The following is a 26,628-nucleotide window of genomic DNA, read 5'->3' on the forward strand; positions in this document are numbered from 1 at the left end:
AGGAGAAACCTCAGTGATGAACTTCAACAGCTGCTCCAACTGAATGGTGGCTTTGACCCAGCTGCACAGGGCAGTTTGGGTACAGGTTAGAAGCAGGGAGCTCATTTTTGGTGCAAAATCCCACCTAGGAAGAAGGGCAAGTCCTCTGGGACCATTAAATCTATTTTGTTATGGCTTGATTCTCCCTGGAATGTGAGTGTACAGTATGTCTGTTTTATGGCCAACACTTGTCTTAACACTTCCTGTGTTCATCTTCTAAAACATATTGAGTAAGTCTTTTAAGGTTGGAAAGGGCTGTACCCAGAAATTCCCCTGGCCCTTTCCACCAGCTATGCCCCATTCTCAGAAAATCCCTTTCACTAAATCCCTTTCAGTTTCCCCTGACTGCAAGGACATTTTTGAGCAAAAGCCCTTGTGTATATCCTGCTCCCTAGGACTTAGCTCGGCCTCACTGCTCCAAGGTACCTCCAGCATGAGAAAGCAGAGGAAACTTTTTGGGATGACTTCACAGGGTTTTTGCTTAGAAAGCCCCAGTGGGCCAGCTTTCATACCAGCATCTCTGTGACAAAGTGAGTTGCTAGCTGTTTAGCAAGCAGTGGCTCTCCAGGGTGGCTGAGTTGGCAGAGTGCAACCCAAGCAAGGCAAAAGTCCTTCCTATTATCTCTTCTAGCAAAACCATGCCAGCAAAGGCAATAATGGCCCCCCTTGGCTTTGATAATGCTGATGATGGACCACTATGAGAGAGCATTACATGGCCTTTTATTTGTGATTTACATAGATTGCACTGTAGAGATTTACAGTCTAATATATGCATTTGCTGCTCTGCTGGGAGCAGTAAAGAAGAAAATCATGTAATAAAGAGCCTTCTGGTCCTGACATAAAATTCAGTATAATACATATTATCTCTGCCTGTGCCAGCCCTCCCTTCTTGCTGTTGCCTGCATTTTTGGTGTGTGGCAGTGTTATCAGCTCCTGAATGCCTTATACTTTCTGCCAACTCCTCACTGTTTTAGAGCAGAGCAGAGAAAAATTCTGGAGAAGAGATGAACAGGGAGATTTCCAAGTAAGTAAAAGGCAAATGCAGACAGGCAGGAATAAGCTTATTTCCACATCCACTGCAAGATGATTGAAAAACCTTGGCTCTAGATTGCAGTGAGGTGGCTTTGGGTGGGACTTTAGGAAAAGCCTTCTAGAGGTGAAGAAGGTGAAATGCTGTATTACTTTCCGAGGGTAGGAAATGGTGAACAGTTTAGATTAACAGCCAGAAATGGCTTTGTAGCATTCATATAAAGAGCTGCAAGGACCTTGAGGTTTCTACAGCTTATCATCAGTTTTGCTAACATCCTCTCTGATGCCAGTTTGATATCTATTTAGCTGATCTGCTATTGGTCCTCTGCTCTGTGCTCTGTAGCTAATTTCAGTTTGGTTTAGGAAAAAACATAACAATGTGTAATTTCCCACAGTAGCAAGCTGTCTCAATCTTGAATTAGTTCACTGGCTACCTGATGCTGATGTTTGCAACCTTTTCTGAGCTAGTCCAGTCACAAATCTTGGAGACGGTTACTACTTGCTCTCCTGTCAGGTTTGCTAGACAACTTTGTTAGAAAGAAGAATGCTAACACTCTTTCTACCTACACAGGCAGGTGAATGGGACTGAAAAGTAGTTCATTTCTTCAAGGACCAGGGTAAAGTTTGCAGTGCCTACCTGGTGCCTGCCTCTTTCCACCAGCAGGTTCTCCATCAGCTTGGGCAAAAAATGATTTTGCATCCAGAGAGGTTTTTCGAAACTTCAAAAATCTGCCTTAAGATGAAATTCCAGTTCTGAAATTTCAATGCTTTTGAGGAGATGAGAAAGATATGGGTCTGACAGTTAAAAAATTGATTTACAAGTCAGGAGACCTAGTCTTATCACAAAACATTATATGTAACAGTTCTCCCTTTGCCCCCCCCCCCCAAAGTGCATTAAAAACGTTAAAAAGGTTTTCATTTTCACTCTTTACTATGATACAAAATGTAAAAAAGTCAAACTGATAGAATATTTGGAGTTTGCCTAAGTTTCAATCTAAACATAGCGCTTTTTCCTTGCATTCTACTTGGAGAATCATGAAACTTTACATGTTCACCTCACTGTAGCAGAGTCTGACTTCTCATAGCCCCCAGAAATGAAACTTCTGGCCACTGCATTGCTTCTGGAAGCCCAGGTACATTCTGCTCCTAGCTGGAATTTCGTAAGAAACAATAGGAATAAACTATGTAGTCATACAGAGAGCTGGCAAAATTATTCTCCTTCACTCTTCAAAGGCTCAGTTTTGTTTACAGAGGAGAGCATTTCTTAAAAAACTAGTGGACCGCAAAATAAGGAATGATATAAGGGAAAGTGGGAATGATTACAACCTGATATAGAAAGTGTAAAGACTGCCATTACAATATGAGACAATTTCTGGTTATTTCCTGTATACACTATTTCTAAATAGTCAGATGAAACAGGCTGCTGGGCTGGTTTCTTCTTAATCATTCTTGTTATTTGTGATCATTTTTTTGTGCCATCTACACAGCCAGATACTGTTTGATTTCCTTGCTTTCAGGTATAGTGTTAGTATTGCAGGATACTCTATGTTTGATTTGTTCCTTCTGCTCTTTGTATACTTTGATCAGTGGAGGTAATCTCACCGAACTGACTCAATAGCTCAGTCACATATGTAACTTGCTCAGGTTTGCTTAGTCTGGTATCACGTAAGATTTGTATATAACATACTATATTTGTGTCCTTCCTAGATGGCAAGCTAACTGGTTTTGCAGGATTACTGAGTTCAAGGCTGTGGTCTTTTGAAGTAACATTTATTTATTTTTTGTTTTATTGTGTTAACCCCCTATACTCAGAAAATAAAAAGCTGTTTTTAACACAGCAGGAGCAAAACTGTTTGGTCATGTGGGTTTTCTTAATGTGGAGTAAATCCATACTGAATGACTAAGAATAAATATCAGTTCGTACCAGCAGGCTGTGTTGATATGTTTACTGTGTGTTGATATGTTTACTGACATCAAAAAGGGTTTGACAGCTAGTCCAAAATCAGAGCATGTGATTTTTTGTTTTTTCTGTTCCTGTGACAAAGAGTTCAAGCACAAGAAAAAATGCTTCGGTGAGGAGGTACTAGGCAAAGCAAAATAACTGAAACCCCAAGTTTGAAGCCAAAAGGCCTACATGTCTCCATACAGAAATAATATCCTGCTTTATGTTCCCATTCTTGAGTGTTGGCAAGACTCCCTGCAGGTGCATCCAGGAAGTTCCTGGTCACAGTGCATCATGGTGGAGAGACAGTTTAGGTGGGGACACTGGTTCTTTGATAAGAGGGAGACATATGGCAGACAAACTGCAGCTCCCTTGGAGCACTGCAGTAGAGTATTGTAATTGGAGCATTTCTCAGCACTTTTTTATACATCCCCAGCAATATCTTCACAGAGAGCAATCATGTTTTGTCAAACTCCATAAACAAGCAAACAAACACAAAACCCATTGAGAGAAAATTCCCAGCCAGGCTCTGCTGTTTGCTTCTGTGAGTCTAGGCTTCTGCCTTGCAAGTTTGCTGGCGAAGAATGCACTATGGAGAAATCTGCCTTCAGGTCCATGTTCTTGGGCTATTGGGGCTGTATCTGTGCAGCTGACAACTATATCCTCCATTGTGACTTACCCACTCAAAACAGAAGCAGTTTTGCTGCATGCTGCACTAACAGTCACAGCTATTTTCATCACCCTTTTTTGCAAATTCTGCATACTGCACACATGCCCCCTTTGAAGTGCACATCCTCTTCAACCAGATCTTGCAAGCAAGCAGCTGCTTTCACAGCACCCTATCTGAAACATTGCTTAAAATTACAGAAGGCAGATATGTTTATTAATATTTAAATCTGTCAGTAACTCTATTAACTAGGCTGATGTTTCTGCTGAGATCTTCACAGTCAAAAAGAAATGAACAAAGCAACAAAATAAACAACGGGATCAGAGATCCCTAAGTCATTCCATAGCGACCTTCCAAGCAACCTTCTTTGAAGACTAGGAGACTATTTAGAGGAATTAGCATATTATCTTTGCCCTGTCCTTTTATGCTTCCCAAGGCATCTGTTGTCTACTGCTCAAAACAGGGTATGGGACTAGGTGAGCCTTACCTCACTTGGTATGTCTATTCTTTCATATTATGTAAGCTCTTTGTTTTCCCTCATTTCAGATCTGTTGAGGGGAAAGCAGCACTGCTGATGAAGCAAGCAATGATATCCATCTTTTTCATATCTTAAAAATCAAAGAATGGTCTCTCCTCCAAACCTGGCAACATTAGAGAAGACATTTCCAGGGATTCAAACCAACACGTATGAAATGAGACCACTAAATTCAATCCTCACTTGGGTACTAAAGAAGCAGCCTGAACACAGTTTGTGATTTGTTTCATCTGTGCTCTGTTTTTTCAAACTTTAGGGCTCCCCATTTCATTCTTTTTCCCATGAAGAGGTGTCTAAATAAGGACCTTTTGAAAGGGCAAAGTAGGATGTTTTCATTTTGTCAAATGACTCCAGGCTCTGAGACTAAGAAAAATACAACATACCCGGTCCAAGGCAGAGTTAGCACAACAGGTAGCCTTTTAGGCTTCTGACTCTCTGGTTTCCCACTATCTCAAAGGTCTTTCCCTGCTTCTTATAACCTTTCAGATGTTTGTCTGAGAAAAAAAAAAAAAACAAAGAAAACTTGCTCCAAGATGGGACCACAGAAACAAAATTGCCTGGAGGTGACCTGTCCTGAGGCCATCTCCAGTCTGCCCAGCAGATGACAAATTTCTGTTATACTACCAGGGAAGGTGGGCACCTCTGGCAAAGGTCTGAGGGCAGTTGCCCTCTAGAAAGGGGAGACACCATCTTGACCAGCTATGAAAACTGGGTGAAGGGATGGCAAAGCAGAGCCTGTGGTACAGCCTGGGCAAAGACAGAAGTTTGTTCTGGCTGGTGCATCTATAAAGTCTGCCTGTCTGTCTTAACTCCCTTTGCCCCAAACACCCTATAGGTTTTTCTGTTGAATCCCACAAGGATTCATCTAATGCTTTCCTTTAGCAGGGACCATGATAGAGATCTGTTCCGTATGCGTCTGCCAACATCACTTAAACTCATAGGAGATCCTAGCTCTCCCTGAGTATTGCTTTACCAGACTCATTGAAAGACTTGATGCACACTGGCTGGCTGCCTCCCTTCCCCACCTGCAGAAGCCTGTTCTGACCTCTGCACATGGGAAACCCTCCACATGCCTCTGTGGCAAGGGGAAGCAGCACTAAACACGAAAGACCCTAGTTTAGTTTAGGCTGATGTTCTGCCACATTTGTGTCTTCTCCTAGCTGCAGCTGTGTCTCATCACACATAAGAGTCCTTGCTCTCAGAAGCCTCCAGCTTCAGCCGTTTATGTCCAAGAGCAGGCTAGCTGCAGCACAGGGCGGGTGCTAAGGGACCAACGCTGTTCTTGGTTCATCTGTGTGACCTTAGATTTTGCTTTCCATTCCCTCTGTGCACTGGATTCTAAGATTACCGATGTGAAGGCTAGATCCTGTTGTTTGAGGGAACTCCTATAACAAGGTGTGTTAGTGGCCTCAGGGTTGTCTAATGGAAAATTGGAGGAAGAGCTGGTGCAGATACCAAGAGATGTCTCAGATCATGCTGCTAATGCTTCCTGGCAGAAGTGTGTTGCTAAGTTCCCTAAACAGCCCTGGGAGTGTGTCATTCTCTGCGTGGGTGGGTGTAAAAAAACTGTTTCGGAAAGTTTCAAAGGAGGCTTAACAACAGCAGGAAGAGCTGCACTTCCATGCAGATAACCCAGGCCCATTTTCAAAACATGAATGCCACCCCCACTTGGCATAGAGTTCAGCTGACACTGGCAGGAAAGCTGTAATTTTTTCTCTAAAAACAAGAATGATCCTCACTCAAAACTTGATCCAAAGGGTTTTGAATTTTTTCAGGGCTTGCATCTGATTTACAGTCATTTTATTTACATCTTACATTATACATATGTGTCCAAGTATGCATAGATGTGTGTGCATCCAAGATGTGCCCTTTATGCTTCAATTAATGTAAGTAAGTGTTGAAAGTACCCCATGCCCCAGCCTCAATAGTCAAGTACAGGAAGAGCAGAAGGGAATTTCCCACAGTTTAAACCATGAAGTGGTTGCTGAACCTGGCATGCATGCCCTGTGTCTCCCAGACCACTCTGCCCTCAACACCAGTCATGACCATTGTGTCTGTCATGGTGCATTCCCAGAAAGTCTGAGTATGGATGGTGGTCCATGGTCCAGTAAGTGGGAACCAGTGCATTAGACCATACTGGCTACATCTTTGCTAATAAATTAAATATACCCAGGGCTGTTCTCTGGCCCTAAAGCCTGTGGACAGGAATGGCCTGTGTCTGTAGTCTCTTCCTTCATCAGGGTCATTGCATCAAAGATGAATATTGGGAATCTTCCTGCTCTGTTCTAACTTCTTCACCGTGCTCAGGCAACATCTGGCACACTGATGGCTGGCACAGCCAAAACCATGCCAAGGACTTTTAAACCCATCTAACAGTGTCAACAGTCAAGTTCCAGTGCCAGGAACACTAGCAAGAACAATTTAACGCTATTACAGATGTATATCATTGGGTTTCTGGCTGCTGTTGCCCTTATTTGATGGTGCCCTTGTCCCTTGCTGGTCAGTGGGCAGCTCTTAGAGCTGTTCGTCATCACTGTGTGATACCTCAATTTATCTGTGTGCTCTTACCCAATTGCACATACCACTCTGCTTTTCTTTCCTCCCTGCCTTCAGATGCATCAGTGAAGCAGAAATGAGGCAAGTGGGGATAACACCTCTGCTGCTTGCTGCAGTGAGACAGACTTAGCGGTGGTATAACCACCACTTGGGAAGGATGCTGTAGGGCAGGATAGAAGTCAGAGCTTACCAAGTGCTTAGTGCTTGTCTGGATCAAAGCACACTTGCCAGTCTACTACACGATGTGGAGACCTTCCTAACAAGAATGTTGAATTTGCTGGTAGAAGATTTTTTGATATAGCATACAAATGGCAATAAATTTCAAATTTCAGAGAAGTAAGGGGGCACCAAAGAGAGCTACCTGCAGTCACCTGCCTAGGTACTTAATTGCAGGAAGACTTTTTAATTTTTTCAGTCTCTTGCCATTACAGAGCTTCCCCAGTGCTGTGATTCATAAACTGATCTCTATCTCTCTCGTTCTCACTCACTTTCTCTCTTCTTCACTAAAATCTTGACTGACATAAGCAATTAGCCACCTCTGGCCTCTGTGCATTTGACACAGTTCAACTCCCAGATGAACAGCTACAAATAAAATGAAAACATCAATGCTATCCTAACCACCTGCATGTGAAGGTGAGGTGTAATTGACCTCCTGAATGATTGGTATAAATGCAGGCCTGGTCTTCAGGGAACATCCTTGACTTCTCTTTCTCAGTGGCTCCGCTCCTTCTGCAGACTCAGGTCCAGTCACCATTTGTCCCAGAAGGGTGGAGTCAACAGTGCAAGCCCACCAATAAGTTAGTGGGACGTCTGTCAGCAAGATTTCCAACCTTGCCTTTCCACTCTTTACTTACAAGAAGCATAGGCGATATCCAGGCTTGGCATATGGGGACAGATACACCCAGATCCACTCAAGGACTGGCAGTGCAGAGATCTCAGTCTGAGAGATGTTTCACACTGTCGCAAGGAGGCTGCTCTTCAGTTGCCCACCTCACTAACTTAGATAGGCAGGTAGCCCTGTGCAGCAGAAAAAGCTTCACATGCCTGTAGGCAACAGGTTTTAAGCACCTTAGGGTTCAAGCTCGTGATCCAATGCAATAACTACTGCCCATCCACCATATTAAGTGGCCCATCTGTGAATAGGAAAAGGCTCTGCTTTTCCACATCAGGATATCAGCCTTGATTTCTAGCCGATACATCCCTGAACTTCTTTGGAGGACTTTCACGTAATTTGGGTTTGCAGACCTCTGTTCCGCATGAGTAGGCTTTGTTGCTGAAGCATGACTTCGTAGCCCTGCTCTCATAAGTTGACGAAAAGCCTGACTTGCTGAAAGAGCAGGAGGGCATGAATCTTCCAAAAATGCCACTTACTTTATATTCTTCATCAGCCTTGTGGTACCTGCCATGCAAAATAAGTTATTACTGAGGTGATTCACCATTATTTTTAGTAGCAGAAGCTTTGAAAGCTGGCAGATTGTGTACCTTTAGACCCTCAGGAAACTTTCCAACAGGTTGCTCACTTGCTTACCTGTGCTCCAGCAACATGTAAAGAAAAGTGCTCTGGCGTTACAGGAGAGCTGGCCTGGAATTAATAAAGCAGTTAGAACAATTAAAAATTTTAGCAGCAGTTGTAATCTAAATAACTATATCCTTTTCAAGAAGGAAACTAACTGTACTCAAGTCATAGCAGCAATGCACCAATTATTATTAAAGCTACAGCCCAATATTTGCAATGACGCTGTTTTTACACCGGTAATAAATCTGTCACTCATCTACTTGTTCCAAGACAGGCATTGCCTTTAGAGGGATTTACACTGTGCCCTCTTTGCATAGGTACATCATTCATTTCAATGTAATGCAAGTGAGTATCAAAACTGTGATTCTTAATTAAGATATAGACCAAGGAATATTCCTAAATTTAATCTTGTGTGTAGCTGGCCTGAATTCAATAGTCAAAATGTTAACAGAAGTAGTAAAAAAGGTTGGACATGAGAACTGCTATCTCTAGATGAATATCCATATGACACGAAGGTGTCAACATCCTTCTTGAATAGCCTTTCTAGCAAGGCTTAGCTATAGCTAACCTTCACATTGCCATTTTTACCTTGAAAGGAAAGCATGTAAAAAGTAGCTTCAGTAGAAAGGGGAAAACTGAGGGTGAGCTCTACGCTTTTCTGTAATTGAGTTAGTCTGTATGCTTCTGTGTTTGCTGAAGTAGGAAATCCAGTGTTAGAAAGGAGTAGCTGCACTGAACAAGGAAGGAATTAGCATTAGAGATGAAGGCCAAAGTATTCTCATTGACATATAATCCCAGACTGCAGGAAGTCACACACGGAGAGTGAGTGCTTCAAGCGGATTATCATTTCCTACGTATACTCACCCAGCCCCTCTCCACTCCCCAGCCAGATTAAACAGCAATGTTTCAGACTGAAGCTAGGAAAAGTCAACAGAGTTGGCCCCAAAATGGGTGCGAAAAAAATCAGATCTAAAGGGCCTCCCTAGGTAGTCAGTTCAAAGTTTCTCAAACCACTGGAAAGTGTTCCATCTGCTTCAGCTGGCTTCAGATCAGACACTAGAAAATCCAGAGCTGAAAAGGGTATCTAAGGGAGAGTTTCTGAGCTCAGGACCCCACTTGGATGCAGTCAGTAGACCTCACAAGCCCTGTTGCTAATAAGTGTCAAAGAGCCACCCTTCCTCAAAGGCCATGAGAGTGGGATGTAAATTCGCATCCCTCCATTCAACTCACAGGCCCACAATATTATAGGGATGTCAGGTGATGCTGCATCAAAGGCAGTGAAACAACACCATGGTGGATGTAAATCAGTCTTCTTCTGCTCAAATAAGCACAGCTCCCATGCTTTATCTTCTCAATATTGCTTTTGCAAGGTCAAAACCTTTAGGGGCCAAACAGAGAGGAAGAAACAGAGCAAAAAACTGTCTGAAAAGATATGTTCCTGAACTGGCATGCTAATGTTTCAGAAAAACAGTGTTTTCCTCTGAAGATAATTTAGGGCTACCCAAAAGCACTGGGAATCTGAAAGCCAAGAATGAGGTAGCCTCAAATTGCTGAAACCATCCCTTTCATTATTTGCTTACCTATGGGGAAGGACCAGAACCTTTGCTCTCTCCCACATGAGGTTAAAGAGAGGGCAAGATGATTTTGAAACAGCACTGAGATGACTCAGCCTATGTTCTCCAACAGCAGTGATGGCAACTGAAACACTCTCAGAGACTCCTGTTGTGACCTGGTGCCTTGCTCCAAGTAACATCCTGTAAATAATAAAACCCCGCCTTCTCCCTGGAGAAGGGTGCCTTTGAAACCAAATTCTTTCCAGTTTGGTGACACAGCTTCTTCCATTTTTAGTCCTGACATGTTTTTCTGTCTGTGGAGCTATGCCACTGCCTCTATCTCAGCTGATTCACACTTCACACAGCAAATTGCTGTCCAGCCAAAAAGTGGTGGAAGCCAGAAAAGTACCCACCTAGGTGTGCCAAAAAGTGGCTGCTCTTCCTTTGGTACTTGTGTGGGGTTCAAGGCGTACTCTTTGTCATGCATCACTCAGGTGACAACTTAGAATTGTCTCTTCATTGCCTGGCTGATCCACAAAACCATGCTTATGTGCTGTCTTGTTCCCTTTGAAAATCCCACATGCCCAGTAGCGTGTCATTTTTTTCACCCAATAGATATCTATGAACCTTGATCATGCATGCCCCTTGCTACATCCTTGGCCTTCTCTGGGGCTTAGTCTCCTGTCTGCATGCCCATAAGCTTGGGTAGAACTTCCTCTGGTCCCTTGTGCTCTGCTAAGATTAACCTCCAGATGCATCTTTCCAGTAGGGGAACATGTCCCTTCCCCCCCCCCCCCCCCCCACCCAGCCCTCTCAGAAGATAAAGCAATAGAAATTATATTAGCAACCTCACATTAATAGTTTGGAAGCTCCAGCAGCTAGTCTGAGTTAAAAGCACCACAGAACTTAAGTGAGGAGGTTTGCTGGATCTGATCCAGGACCCAGTACCGGGAAAAAGGCAAAGTTCCCTTCCTTGTGAAGATGTGCCCCAAGCTCCTCCTGCGTTGTGCAGTAAAACCACAATCAGAGAGATGCATCTCCCTGCTCAGCACTGAGGAGAGCAGCCCCTGCTTGACTTTGATTGCTTATTTCTGAGCAAATGGCCTGGTGGCCCCTCATCATCTGCACATCCCTGTATACCTGGGCCAAGTATAGGTGCAAGAAAGTCGTCTGTTGGCAGTAGGGAGCTGACTTCACTGTTATTTCCCTGCTGGGCTTAGGACTCCCTTACACTAGGCATCAGAGAGAGAGATATACAGAATGACATTTTTTTCTGCATGTTGCTGTCACCAGCCTCTACAACATCCTCTGCCATTACTAAGCTAGGTAACACTGAACTGCAGAAAGGAAATTCCAGTCTGCGGTCCTGCCCAAAAGGGGAAGCAGCACTGTGAAGAGGTAGGGGCTACATCCATCCCACTTTTGTGTCCAGCACAGACGAAGTCATCTCTAGTGATGTGTAAATCTTGGAGAGCAGTGAGTAATCTGTCTTGCTGTACAAGGCTGCCAAAATCATGGACAGCTGTGGTTGTTTCACATGACCTTCCAGAGCTTTCAGGAGGCATTTTGGCTTCAAAACCTCCCACTGCCTGGCACTCCACTTCCTCCCCATCATCCTAAATGCCTCTGGATACTTAAAGTCCCTCTTTCTGCCAGGTACCAGCCTGGAGGCATATTTGAACCCACTCCCTGAAAGGACTGCTTCAAGTGGGTGCTTCTCTCAACTGCTTTTCAGCCTCCAGAGTGTACACACAGCAGAGCATGTCTAAATCTGTCTAAGCTGGAGGTCTGAACATATCACAGGGACACTTGCTGGGTGAGTCAGGAACAAAGTCATGTAGTACCCACTCTCACCAGAAATGATGGAGTTGTGCCCTGTTGCAATAATTTCCCAATCTTGAAAAGTTTTGCATTTGGTGCTGTTGTGGAAATTAGGCTTGTTGGCCACCATAACAGGGCCCGTCCCCAGGTTCCCGCATAAAATTTCAGAGCCAAATCAAAACAAATTAAATAATTAAATTTTAATGACGCGCGTGCAGTAATTACAGCTCGAGCTGAGTGCCTCCGAAGAGGGACCCTAACATAAACAAATCCTGGCCAATTATAGTTTTTTCAACTTACATTTCCCACCCCTCATGTGGTAGTTAGACCAACAGTAATTTTTTGGTCTGGGGTCTCCTGCTCCTCATTGGGTTTCATCATCATTCTGAGGTAAGCTGCTTTTCTCCTTATTTTTGTTTTTTGCGGTCTCTGATGACGGTTGTACCTCTGTTTTTGTTGGGTCTTACTGTTGTGTCTTAAGGTCCTGAGGAGGAGGTGATTCTAAATCATAACAATTAACACTGCCCCAGCAGTGAGCTAAGGCTTTGCCCCTCAAGGTCCTAATGCCCTGCACTGGTCTTATTTCAAAGCCTTGACACCCTCCCTTTCGGAGTGTGAGACGCATTCCTGCAGACACCCTCCCTTTCGGAGTGAGAGATGCAGGAATGCAGACTGCTTGTAACTTCCTTATCTTCCTAGCTTGAACCAGCTCTGAGGCCCTTTTCTTACTGGACTAAGTAAAAGTTCATTATTTTATCTAAGTGCGGCCTAAGGCTTCAGCAAATTTAGCTCCTCATGCTAAGCAAGTTTTATATAAATTGTGCTAAGCAGCTACCTCTAGACAGTTTCAGTTCGCTATTCTTTAACAGGTGCTACTGTTTGGATGAGGAATCATCAGGTAACGCCACTGAGCAGGAATAGCTCTACCTACCATTATACAAAAGAGAGATATTTCTTGTATCAGCAGATGGCTTTTCTGTAGTGGAAGATAGAAGGGTAAGCAAAAGTGTAATATAAATTGCCTTATACTGAGTGCTTTTTTTCTGTTAGCATCCTTGCTACTCTGAGAACCTCATCTCTCAATTGAAAGGGCAAAAAGGCTCTGACAGTACCCTGTAATAACATTTATCCTGCCCCAAAAGTGGTTAGATCCTGGTCTTATGCTGTTTTCTAATGGAGGAGAAGAGTGTGGGCAATTAACTTAGTGTCACTAGGATGCTCTTGTTACTGTCTGTACCTTTATTACTGCCATAGACACTTGTCCAGGACAAGGATCCCCACTGAGCTAGGTACTGTACAAATCAAAGTCAGCACCCTGAAACTTCTAAGAAAAATGAGGGAGCCTGACCCCAAGGGTTTACAGCTTAAGAAAGTGAGTGAGATACAGAGAGGGAGCAGAAGTAGGCAGCGTGGGAGCACTGGTCACTGCAGCAGGCAGTTGCTTTAGACTTCTGGCTGCATAACTATTGTGAAGTCATTTAGCAGTGAGCAAATACTGAAAACATTTGTTCATGAATATTCTATTGGAATGTTTTCACAAAGGATGTATTTTGCCCAGGGGGGTTAAGAGAGAAAGAGAGAGAGAGAGAGAGAGAGAGAAATAGGGAGAGAGAGAGGAAGAGAGAGAAAGAGAGAGAAAGAGAGAGAAAGAGAGAGAGAGAGACAGCACTCTGAAGTAGTTTGTTATCTAGTCCTTCCCCACCTGAATGACTTGCTGATGAAATCTTCTAACAGATAAATGCCACAGGGATATCAGACCAGGAGACGTTTTGTGCCTCAGTAGCACAGCTGTCCTGTCATGGCTCCACCATTGCACTGTATGTTTCAGCATCTACCAAATTTATATCTCTGTATCCAGTCCTTCACCTTGCTTGCTTGCTGCCACTTGTATATTGTCAGCAGCTCAGCTGATGGATGGTAACTCATGTCATAGCAGAGCATGCTGACTCCTATGACAAGAAGTGGCATCCTGTATTTAACAGGTATGAAGGGTTTTCCACTGGGTTTTGCTGAAAAAGAAAAGGCAGACTTATAGCTTTCCTCTGCCTGTCTGTATGTTACAGAGTAATCCTGGACATGAGCTGGCCAAGTTCAAGGTACTTACATGTGAAAGGAATTTTTCTCTGTAATGGCTGTCACGCTGCCAGAAACTCAGGGTAACGTATCCTGTTCCCAGCACCTTAGAGAGAAGAGACTGGACAGCAAGCAGCAAAGTCCTTTCAAATCAAAGGGAATCTGCTCTGGCTTCTGCAGCTTGTATTTCACAGAGCGAGTCCTTTGTTCAGCCAGGGCATCCTGCCGAGGCTTTTATCCCTCACCACTGAAAGATCGTGGCATATGGGTCATGTCCTCCCGCAGTGAATGTGTGCATCCCCTGCCTCTCCACGGCATCTCCGCTCAGCATGGGAAATGTAGACAGAGCCACACATGCAAATACGCTGCCCTCCTGCTGCCTGGGACCTGGCTTATGCAGCAGCCATTGCTCAAGTTTGACCTGCCTGTTGCCAAACAAGCCAAATGACTGCAGAGGGGAGCGTCTGATTTTCATTTTTCATTATTTTTGGCAGACACAGCAATGCCAATTGAATTGCTGGTAGCAAGGTATTTGCTGTATGTAAGTACTAGACAGAAGGAGTGGGTCCACTTCATGTTCTTGTTTGTATGCTGTGCAATAATTTGATATTAAAAACTTTGCCAGGTTGCCAGTGACTCCTCTGAGCCACTAAGAAAGATCCTTAGTAGTAATTTGTGCTGCCCCACTTAGACAATCCAGACTTATGTTTGTATGCTAATGGATCTCTGCTGAGGAAGATCCTTATGCCTGTGGAGCAATTTGTGAAAGAGAGCTTTGGGATGGCCTCTTTGTTCCACCACTTAATCATCAAAACAGCAAATCTTCTGACTGGGGACCCCATGAATCAAAAATAAAATGATCCCTGCACACCAACATAAGAATTGCTGCAGCTCTGCTCCTCTCAGTGAGCCAGAAGCTGCTGCCTCTTAGTATGGCACTAGGAGATTCAGGGAGCAAATCTGCAGCAATTTTGTAAGGTAGTTATACCAGGCGTTAGTAAGATGCTGGGGGACAATAGAGTACCAAACCTGGAGAATCCTTGGGAATAGGCATCTCGAGCCAGTTTCCTTTCTCCCTTAGAGCAGGAATAAAAACTGAGTAAGACATAATGAAGATGCTCCTACCTTTATGGAGGTGAAAACCAGCAGCTCTGTGCTGTGCTGCAAGGCCCACAGGGGTCCAACAGCTACTGTCTATCTTTTGCTTAAGGCACTACAGGTGTGGGGCCTTACTGGTCTTCCTGGGAAGCTAGCAGCCAGGTGCTCATAAAACTGTGTTGGGAGAGCCTGTTATTAGTACTCAGGCAGGTGACTCACTCCTTAGCAGCAGCTTTTCTGGAAAAACTCCCCTGATATCTCACTGAATTTCTGCTCTGCTCACCATGTGGTGAAAGGATGAGCCAACTCTTTCCAGGTTTCTTTGGCTGCTGTTGGTCTCCTTCTAGCTGCCCACCCCTGGGAAGATACTGCTGCTTCCTGGCCACCTCTTAGACACCCACACCCCAGCTTTTCAGCCAGCTCTCTTTTTTCTGCTGAAACACATGGTATATGTAAGAATGCAATGTATCACATCCTCCACCCTTCAGACAGCTTGCACCCAGTTAAAAGGGTGCAGATAATGCCCCCAAAAGGTGAAGGCAAGGCCACTGTTTGAAAAGAGGAAGCAAGAGAGAGGGAACCAGGAGCAAAAGGGCAATAAGAGGAGCAGAAATGAGCTACAGGAGAATGAAGGGGAAGAAGTCTACAGGGGAAGAGCAGGGGCCAAACTACAGCCATTTCACAGACCACACACACGTAAGCCACTGTACCGTGAAGCAGAGGATGGTCTGCCTGGGAACACAGTAGTTGTAGGAGAGAAGACTTGTGTTTGCAAGAGAGTAAGGGCTGGTATGACAACACTCTGATATGTCATTGCTGGAGAACATGGAGTTCTTGTCTTGCAGACGCTGAGTCATAGGAAAGACAGAGCAGTCGTGTCAGGATGTTGACAGCTTAATACAAGGTTAAGCCTCCTATTTCCATGCTGACAGCACCAGTGACAAATACAAATGAATTGTTCCAGGTCACCTGATGAGCTTTCCCTGTATTAAAAAATGAGAACTTATTGAGTTGTCCTCTACTGAGTATGGAGTTGAATCAAGAGATGAGCATGCCCTCCAGTTTCTTCAGCCTGTGGAGAGATGCTGGTGGGTGTCTGGGTAGGGTGACTGTCTTACAGCACTTTTTTTTCTCCTTACTCATTCTTTGTCCATCACAGGATGTTTTGGGGGGCTAGGGAGAGTGCATGAGGGATGGAGAGTATCTTCTCTGAGCTGAAGTGACCACATCACCTGATGCAGTTCCCAAATCTCCACCACAATATGAGCTGCCTAGCTAGGAAAGTTTTCCTTAGTATACCCCTCCTAGGTGTTTTCCAAGGTGGTAGAAACAGCTTCAGGTTTGCACCTGGCAACAGGCACAAAATATCCCACAGACACCGAACATCCTTTCTCAAGAGCGGTCGCTACCCCCCCAGGCATTCATTCATTTAAGGAATGGGCCATTCTGGCCGTGATGAGGGGATCAGCTTCCTTAGAAAGACCTAAATTTCTGAAGAAGCAACATGTGTTAATTACTGAAAGGCAATTCAAGGTTAGATGCACAATGACTGATGCTAGAGCCAAATGAGAATTTGTCCATCAAAGTTCTGTTCATTGGTTTTGAGAAATTTCTTGTCTCAGAAGGTTTTCCAAAAACATTTTGAAAAGGTTGAAGCATCCCATGTCAATATGTTTCCAAACAAAACAAAACAAATCCCATTTTTCAATTGCAAACAAATTTTTCATCTGAAAGGTTTCATTAATTTATATATATATAGAAACAAAAAAAAGCAAAGGAAAGCTCAAAAGTAAAGTGATATATTTCAAATCTATGTCTATAAAGTGCTTCAATTACCTTTCCTGATTTTTTAAAAATTCTGGTGGTGCATTAGTTCACCACATTTTTTGAGGCTGTTTTCTGTCCTTGATCAGAAGGAAATGTCACATTTCCTACTCAGTCCCTTGCCTGGGGGTTAATCTTAAATGCAGTTTGAGTTATTCCAATATCCAAAAAATTTAAAAGGTCTTCTCCTCCTTCTTTTGTTCTCCTCTAAAGCTTTTAAAATCTTCCTCTTAAGTTTCTATCTTTTGGAATGTCACAATTGTATCTTTTGGTCATCATGGGGTTTTGGTCAATATTTTTTTGCCATGTAAATGTAGAATGTATTATAAAAACAGTCATAACAGTGAAAAAATGGAGGAGAGAAGGAATGCTTCTTTGAATTTTGGTAAAAAAAAAAAAAAAAAAAAAAAGTGTATCTATTAGAAGGGCAGAAAGCCATTGTCTTACTCCCATACTTGGAAGCAGCTCAAAAATTCCTGGTAGAAATGGGAACAGAAATCTGAGCAGAAAACTTAAGGGAGCCAGGAGTTCACAGTGCCTTTTGCATACTTTAATGAAGAATAAACAAAATATTTTATCACTATGTGGTGACTTTAGCTCCGACCCTAAATAGGCTCCATTTTTATGTCAGCCAACTCAAAGACACAAAATCAATGGTCTTTTGTTAAAGAATTAGCATTATGAATTAACTTAGCATATCAACCTTTATTATAAACCCATAATGCTGAACACTTATAAGAGCAGGTGCATGTTGTGGGTCAGACTAAGAATCCATCCAACCCAATATCCTGTTTCCAATAGTTCCATAAGGAGACAGATATGGAGGGTTTTAAGACCAGGGCAAACATATACTTCTGCATTACTTTCATAATGTTGTTCTCCAATAATATCCATGGTAACTGAATTACTAAAAATTGAAGAACAAATTCAGAAATAAAACTTCTTATAAAATTTCCCCTTTGAAAATGTGCCTTGGAGGAAAACACTTTGCTACTGAGATCAAAAGGAAAAATAAATACAGTTTCACAACATCTCTTGTGTCACAGTTAGTGGTATAAGGGAATGGCATTCCTTTATGCTCAATAAAATTAATATTTCCGTTCATTTTGTTCACTATTTTGTACAAAAGGTCATCACTTTTAATATCAAATGCAGTTCAAAATCCAGTGATCTGATCTGGGCCCCTGTGTTCGTTTATTAAGCAAGCAGAAGGGGAGAGATGCTGTCCTTGACTCCTTGTTTCCTTATTGTTAAATGAAGCACTTTGCTGAATGACTAGATTAAAGGTGACTGTAGAGCTCCCCCTGAGCACCTTGGTGTGCCTTGTTACTCAGTCTTCAAAGTCTCTGGCATAATGTGCTTTACATCCTATGAATGAGACCATTCTGCACCAGGCATTATACAGATGTGAATTGAGAAGCAGGGCTTAGTCTGGGGATCTCGTAATGCAGCTCTCTGGATAACCACTCCTTTCATTTCTGGAGGGTTTCAAAAGATTATTACAAAAAAAAAGAAAAGGGTCTGGGGTTAATTTGAAGTGGTCTTCAACATTATTGAGAATCAAGTATCACGTCTTTGTAATTAAATTAAATGTTTTACTTGACCAAACCAAAATATTTTATGCTAGAGCAGGGGAGAGATTCAATCAATTAGAAGAAAATGATGAACATTAGATTTCAAAATCAAATTTTGAAAACCAGAGCAAGACACTTAAAAACTGCCAGAAAGAACTCATTTTGTCTAGGGCTACTTATACCTCTGGCACTGCTCACAAGGGACCCAGATCCCAGATCTTTGAGAGACCTGAAACAAGTACCCAGGTACAGTGACTTTCACAACATCCCAAAGGGTTTGCTGCTGTCATCTGGGTTTGGTGCCACAGTCAGAAGACAGGAAAGTGCTGACAATAGCAGTAGAGAGTTGCCACCGGTGTCAGGGAGTGGTGGGGGGTAGAAAGAGAAGAGACTGAAGTTTGAGTTCTTTGTTTTTTCACCTACCACAGGCAGCCAGGCTCTGTAGGGCTTACTTGGCAAATCATACTTTTCCTTGGGAAAGCTAGCTATCAGCATTTTGCAGGAACTGAGTTTATGACTCGCTACTGTTTAGCTATCTTACTGCTCTATTGCGTGAGGGCCTTCCCTGTGCAATCAATAGCAAACCAAGGCTGGGCATTTCCTTGCTGTTACAATACACACATCTCTCAATCCACACTAGTCACATTTACAGGCTGTATTAATTTTGGGGGGTATTTGTAATTGTCTGTCTTCTTGTCCATCAGCCCTCACTGATAACGTTTGAACCAGTTGGCCCATTTTGCTTGTAAAGGAGTACAGCTCTCACAGATGGTGAAGTCCACCCAGTGTCCAGATAAATAGGAGAGAAAAATTCCAGTTAGCCACCACCACCAAGGTGAAGAAAAGCATTGCTCAGCCGATCTTCACGCTGAGCAGCTCTCCCCCATGGGTCAAACCACATGGATACACAACTGATTGTCACTACTGGCTCTCTAGATGAACTGTCACATCAAAACACATATGGGCAAGCATGGGGAGGGAAGGGACCAAGGATTATTGCCTTGGGTAGGGAGACCATGGAAAGAGGAAAAGCTCTAGCAGTGTAAACTGATTTACCTCTTAGAACAATGCATAAGGTATGAACCCTTTTCAGTTTAGTTAGATCTCTTTCTGATTGATGTCGAAATAAAAGAAGTTTGGTAGTATCGGGATACATTTCAGGAGCCTGGTTTTTCTGCTGCTTCTGCCTCTACTTCTGCAGGGTGACCACCACTCCCTACCTCAGTTTCCCTATTTTTAAATAAGGGTCGTGTGGCTGGTTTGAATAAAAACTAGGCATTATACTTCATTTTAAATCAAGCCAAAGGATCAGAGTGAAGAATGGAGGGGTTGGAGAGATACTAGTTAATGGTAGTGAGTGGTTCAGGCTCCATGGAGGAGTATGCTCTGTCTTTGCTCACCTGGAGCACTTCCCAGCACAAGCAAAACCAGATTTCCAGGCCTCCTTGACATCAAGCCTCACCATTTGCCAACTGAGAGGCAAGTCCTCAGCCACCACAGGTCACAGTAGCGCTATTGAGCTGACCTTGGTGGTCATTTGGTCCTAGGAATAAGATAGTATTTTCCAATGAGAAGTATATACAGGGCACTTACATTTCTCTAGTAGGATCTTGAAAACTCAGAAGTGCTGTCATTTTCAGCCTGTTCTGTAGCCATGTCGAATCAACATGAATCCTTCCAGTGCCTCCAAAGGACTGTGAATCTGGCCTGTTGGCACTGACAGTTTTCTTTCAGTTTGGCCTCATTCCTAACCACATGGAAATTAAAGGCAACCTCATGCTTTATTCAGATTGGGCTCAAAGAGGGGTATATACCTGCTGAAGTTATTCTCCTTGCAAGAGTGCTGCAGGATCAGGCTCTTAATTGCTTGCTGTCTGTTTCCAGTTATAAAGCAAATTCCCCAAGCTTCTCAATATGCTTTGAGAAGAGATGATATATTAAAACACATTCAGGCTATGACCCTGCTTGCCCCCAGGGTTTGTTCTGCTGGAATGAAAGTAGTGGAAATCTAAGAAGAACTTTTTCCCAGCATGTGCTTGTCAGACACTTTCCTCATATCCCACTCAACACAATCCATGCAGCATCTCAGAACAGCAGGATTCTTGCTCCATATTAACCAGCCATACAGTTCCCTGTGTATGTCTGCTAAAGCCAGTTAAATTACTTACATTGCCTTTATGGGAGAGGGGCAGAAAGGAGCATAAAGATTGAAAGAGAACAAAGAACTGATGCAAGAATAAATACAGCTATGGGGTATTATTCCCACCACTGTGTTTCTTGTGGGTTTCAAGAAAAGAGAAGGAAAGGAGTAGAAAAAGGGTCTTGTCACATGAAAGACATGGTCTTCATCTGCTCTGTGGTGATTCTCCAAAGTACTCCATGGCAAAGCTGAGTTCATTCAAGGTAAACTTGCTACTTGAAGGAAAAGGATTAAGTTGCCTCACACCCCCGGTCGGATGCTGCAGAGTACACAACGTCTGATATTATCTTATCCCACTGGTTAACACATCAAACCACAAAATATTTCTCAGATATAGCTAGAGTTGAGTTTCCTGTCTAGAAAGACAACACCACAGCAATCAGATAGCAAAGGCTGATCAGAGGAATTACAGAGTTTTCAGGATGATCTGGCAAATGGTACCCGAAGAAACAATCCTGGGGGACACTTCCACACTACTGATGAGCTGGGAAAACAACCTAGGAAAAAAAGCATTCCAGGGAAACTAGGCTCTGCCAGCAATGATCAGAAAGTCCTCAACACATGAAACAGGGAGTAGATAAAGAACAGTGTAACACAGATAACAAATAGAGAAATTATGGATGTTTGTGATACAAAGCTGAGAAAGCTACTCTTACTGACTAAAAGAGAAAGGGTGAATGCTGGAAGTTTTTAATCTTACCTCTAAAAATCTTTAACAGCCTATTAGATAGGAAATTTTATAATTTACCTAAAAAACAGAGATTTTATTGTGCTCAAAGCAGAAACCTCCATTGTCTCCCTGCCCCACCACCCCTTTTCTTTTCTCTTCCCAGGGTGGGATGTGGAGGGGGGGTCAGGAGTTAGGATCTTCCCTGGCTGCGCTACGCAACATCGTCTACCCCTTCTTCCACTGTGAGGTCCATGTTGGCTGGGAGAGAGACCAGGGCCATTGCAGCAAATGTAAACTACCCACTGACGTGCCCTTCCACCTGTCACAAATCGGGAATGGGGCCCAAAGCAGACAGAAGTGACCAATGCAAAACCAAGACAGATCACACCAAAAGGCACAGAGATTGTTCCTCATAATGTCCCTCTCACTTCGTACTATGGACATTTTGAATTGCAATGATCCCACATAATGACCTGTTCATCTTCCCCAAGAGATGATGAATTGGGGTGAAATGAGGAGCCCGCAGTTGAGCCAAGGCAGCATGAGGAAGCTTCTGCTCCCACTTCTCAGAGCCAGCTTGAGGCTGGGAGTTGCTGCCATCACTCAACACAAGAGGCACGCCCACATGGGCTGGCCCAGGGTCAAGTGCAGAAAAAGTCCCAGTGATGAGGTCTGGGATCCACAGCTACCCAGGTTGGGACCGCACACTTCACCATGATACAAATGTTCAATGGACTTGAAAGGTTATGGGGCAGCAGGGTTGGATGTGGGCAGAGGGAATCTAGCTGCAACTCTCTCCACCAACCTTATAGGTGAATATACAGGTAGAAAGGCATGAGTGCAGCCCTTCCCAGAATTAGGAACCCATCTTTAGTAGGTCCCTCAGCCTTGAAGTCTTGGTGACTGCCACTGCTGACCACGCATCAGATGCAACATCAGGAGACTGACAATTCTGAAATGCTGGCACATCTGTGACCCAGTCAGTTCCAATCTGGATGCTGTGGCAGGGGTAGGGTGACCAGGGGCAAAAGGTCTCATGATGTGTCCTGAACTGAGGACAACCTGTTAACATTCACAAAACAGAACCTGAAATCTAGAAATGACTTCCACATTTTCCTTCCTGTACAGTGTTCACATTTTAAACCCTGTTCCTTCAAGAACAAAGCGACAACCAGCTAAAACGAAAAGGTAAAAGAGTCCAGATTGGTAAAGGGACCAAACTGGTCATTAATAATTGTTCAGTAGACTTGGTACCTGAGTAGCTGCATCCATCCTCTGGGCAGACTGCGTACAGGTCTATGTGTCAGGGCACAAGCCCATGTCAGCTGTGTGCAAGTCTGTGTGAGCACATGCCTGTGTGTGAAAAGTAGGATCCACCACCATCTTTGCCAGATTTTCTTCTCCTCTTTCATCACTAAACAACAAATTCTACTTAGGGCTAGAGGCAAAGTGGAGGAGGGAAAACATCATCACCATAAACATCCAAGAATTCAAATTCCTTTATCTGAGAAAAAAACAGGATTGTCCTCATACCACATGCTGAGGTCTCATTCTCTCAAGTATAATCGAATGAACTGCTGTTGCTGTGGAGCTTGTCTAAAAACATCTCTCTGCATTCTGCTCATTCAGGCCTTTTATGCCTGCCGTTCTTATTATTATTCTCTTGTTTTTCCAAGTGTCAAAATCTCACTCGGACATGTATAGTTTTATCCGCACTTGAATACACAATCGAACACCACAGGCAACATCAGCCAGAGGCTGAGTCATGTCCTAGCCTACGTCATATTTTCAGATTCCAGCAGAAAACTTTGATACCAAAATGATCTGACAGCTCAAACCCAGATGTTATGAAAGTCGGTCATGGAGAAGAAGCAGGCTCACACTGGTCTCCATTCCCACCTTCTTCTCTCCATTCACACTCTCTTCTCTTGAGCCTTTCCTAGGCTTCCAGGAATAAATGTTGTTCCCAGTACACCACCAACAGAGCATCACCTAATTGGGCAATAGTACAAATCCCTTTACACAAGCCACTCATTTCCACCTGCCTCATTGCTGTTCAGGAACTTGATGGTATTTTGCTGAAAGTTCCTACTGTTTCACGGCAGGGAAAGTGATACTCCCTCAAAGAGGAATATAACTTGAAGGTCTGGCTGGAGAAAGGTTTGGTTAAATGCACATGAATTTGAAGTGCAAGAAAAGGGACCACTCCAAAACACAGGAATACCTGCACACAGGTAGCTGTTCCTGCCTTCATCATGATGAGCCTGCTCTTTCATTGCATTGCCTTGCTGTGCAGTCACAGTAAGGAAAGGGGTGAGGCGGGTTAGAGGGGCTGCTAATGCAAAGTAGCAAATGCCCACTGAGATGCAGTCGCATTGCACACTGCTACACTCTGACCACTGGAGGCACAAATCTATATGCTAGAATGAGGATTCACTGTAGAAAGAAATCCCTGAGGGGTAAGTTTTCATGTCAGACTGTGCTTTGTCACTCTGAGGTGCAGCAGAGCACTTAGGATGCAGATGACAGAGCCTTGAGCAAAGCAGCAGCTTTATCCCTGTTCCAGGAGCCAAGGAAACTCTGGTGACAACCCTGTATCACCCTTTTGTCATTGCTCCCCCAAAGCACTCATGGTATCTCAGCATCACCCAAGGGGAAAATCTATTGTAACACAGTCCTCAGCAACATGCTAAGCCATCTAACTGGATCGCAGGGCTCACCAGACAGTAAGAGAGCAGGCTATGGTCAAGATCTTATGGTTTTTGTCTTCTAAATGCTCAGGACAGGGTTGATCCCTCTCTAAAGGAAAGACACAAATTCCAAATTAGTTATCTAGTCTCCACCTAGCAGCACTGGAGTGTGGATGGGAATTTTCTGAAGATGATCCTGCAATTGGTTTTTTCACTACACACTACATTCAGAAGGCCAGACTAGACTAGACTGGGTGCCTTCTGTTGAGTAGGAAAAGAAACTTAAGCACGAGCAGAGATTAAGTCCAGGACTGAGTCTAGGAGGTTCATGTATCTTGGTCTATTTAGGAGTGTCTGCATTTCAGGTGATACCTACTCCCCCCTACTTCCACAGTAAGTTCCAGACAGGGAATGGTCACATGACAGTCACGTCCATTTCCTGGCCAAATTCCCATCAGGAATGGTGAAAACCTGCAAAAGACCTCTTCAGTACCTGAAAGGCAAGTCACAACAGGCTGAAGTTTTTATTATACTGCAGACATAATGGAATTTGCAAATGCCCAAGAGATAGAAGGACCATTTGCCGTTTGTTTGGACCAATATTTCTGCCTGCATAGCTGTCTAATGGGACTGGAATAGCCCTTCTCCAGATGCCACAGAGCTCTCCTCAGGGCTGAAAACACTCCTGCCACATCTCAATCTGTTCCTCTGTGCCTGGTGTCGGCCAGCCCCATGACTTTCCCTGCTGACTGGCACCTCCCTTCTGTCTTTCAGGACCCAGAGGCAAATCCTGACTTCACCCTTCTCCCACCCGCATCTTTAGGAAAGGCTCTGGAGTCCTTTTCCTCAGTGAAAGTAAGTGGTGCAGGCCAGAAGGGGGAAGATCTCGTCACCCAGAAATTTGAGGCCAGAAAAAGCACAGGTTGGAGAAATCAAAAGCAATGGCCAATTTCTTGCCTGGTAGAAAGACAGGAGAAAAGATGGGAGCAGAAGCAGTTTCTGCATGAGTTACACCTCATCCTGTGGCATTCACTGCCACTTGAAGAAGTAAGATTTGGGGTTGTAGCTGCATGGAGCCTGTGCATCCCTGCCCCCTGCTAGCCATTTCTTCCCATGGAGTGAAAAAGAACTCTTCTGTCACCTGACCAAATGGGGCAGGATTCTCTCTTCTGACTGCATGGGGCCATTCCTGCTCTCTAGTCTCAGGGAGATGAGGTAGGATTAATAATTGTGACCAATGTGGTTTTTGTTTCCAGAGAGAGACTACCAGAAGGTACTTTGTGAGTATGATATATGAGTCACTGTGGAATGCAGCGGGTTTTTTTTAATCCTTGCAGCTATGGAGGTACAGTATTTATCTTCCCCTAGCCCATAAAACATGCAGCCCAGAGACATGATGAATATGTTTTGCAGAAGCTCAAGTGGAAACTCCAGGGGAGTTCCCTGAAAGTGTTTCCAAACAAGAAGACATTCATTTTGTTAGTAAAACCAAGTAAGAAAGTGTTTTCAGGTCTGCTTCCCCCTTCCCCCTGCTCCCCTGGCTTGACAGAAAATAGAACGGACTTTCAGCTTCCAAAGCCTCTAGAAGACAAGATTGGTTGAAGGCTGGTCTTTGCTCTAGCCCCTGCTTTCAGTCTTGGAGTCTCTTCACCACAGCCTGTGCCTGTATTTGGCAAGTAGATGGTCATATCTGGGCATCCAAGGGACACAGACCAAAGGACTACCAAAAGGCAGTGGTGGCTGAGGCAGACGAACCCTTTGCAGAAAAAGTATGTCATCTTCTGGCTGTGCAGTGGCGGCGCTTGCCTCGTGCTGACATGATGAATTATTCCTCACTTGTAATTCATCCAACATCTTGCACTTGTCACCTGCTCTGTTTATCAAGCCTGTTGGTCCTGCTGCCCAAAGACGGTATTAAATTGGTTCATCAATCATCTGGCTGCCAGCCACAATCTTGCCAAGGAAGGGAAGAAGCAAACGGATGGAAGTACCATAAAAATCCACAGATATAATTCTGATTAGGTAGAGCACTTACTTCTGTGCCCACTTTTAAGCCCATCAGTGTGGCTGCTTGGATTCCTTACTTTCTTAAATTAAAGCACTTAGCTTGGAGATGCTTTAGTGAATCAAGGCCTTCGTTAGTAGAGCATTTGCATCTTTATTCTTGCACAAGTCCTTGCTGCGCTACCCTCTAGAGTCAACCATGCTAGGCCAGTTAATACTTGCAAAGGATTAAGCTCCGGAATTTTCATTGGTGGGGCTTAGCTTTTCGGGGGAAAGGAAAAACAAAAGCATATATTGTTTGGTTGTTTACTGAGGCCAGAGTTCAGTTTGCAATGAATAGTTCACGCAAATGCACCTGCAGAGTGGGTATGAATGACTGGACAAACACTGCCTTTTACCATTTGTCACATCATCCCCAGGGGCTTAGCAAGGGCCCTAGTGGTGCACTTTACCCAATTGCCACCTTTAATTGAGCAGAAACTCCTGGATGAATTTACATACTTGTCTTTTTAGACAAGACTTCTGAATAGATTGAGGTGCCTTTGGCACTCAGAGATGTCCATCACAGGTGCTGTGAGTGTCCGAGCTGAGGCTGTTTAATGAAAGTAGAGACAGCATCAATTTTTTTTTTCTGGGTAATTTTAACCAGAAGTGTAAAGTTACAAGAAGTGGCACTGTTAAAAAAAAAAAATACATTTGATGCAAAAATATATTTCAGAAGGGGAGACCGAATTTGTTTTTGTGCGTGAAGTGCCAATATTTTGGCTGGCAGCAAAAACCTAGAAGTGTTTGCAGCAGATATCTCTCTCTGCACTTCTATCTTTTTTAGATGTCGGA

The 26,628-nt window shown here is 43.7% G+C and overlaps 1 protein-coding gene across 3 annotated transcripts in view; it reads left to right on the forward strand.

The window, feature by feature from the left end:
• SYNDIG1 (synapse differentiation inducing 1) overlaps positions 1-26,628 on the forward strand; it is an 84,805-nt gene that overhangs the window by 52,356 nt on the left and 5,821 nt on the right. For 2 of the 3 annotated variants that reach the window (XM_026104236.2, XM_026104235.2), the window contains one exon: positions 24,562-24,642. The exons of the other annotated variant lie outside the window; for it this stretch is intronic. In XM_026104236.2, the coding sequence (XP_025960021.1) occupies positions 24,562-24,642 (81 nt within the window). The remainder of the gene's footprint in view (positions 1-24,561; positions 24,643-26,628) is intronic. 3 annotated transcript variants of the gene reach the window in all.

The sequence above is a fragment of the Dromaius novaehollandiae genome, chromosome 3 (genome assembly GCF_036370855.1).
Source record: "Dromaius novaehollandiae isolate bDroNov1 chromosome 3, bDroNov1.hap1, whole genome shotgun sequence".
NCBI classification, from domain to species: Eukaryota; Metazoa; Chordata; class Aves; order Casuariiformes; family Dromaiidae; genus Dromaius; species Dromaius novaehollandiae.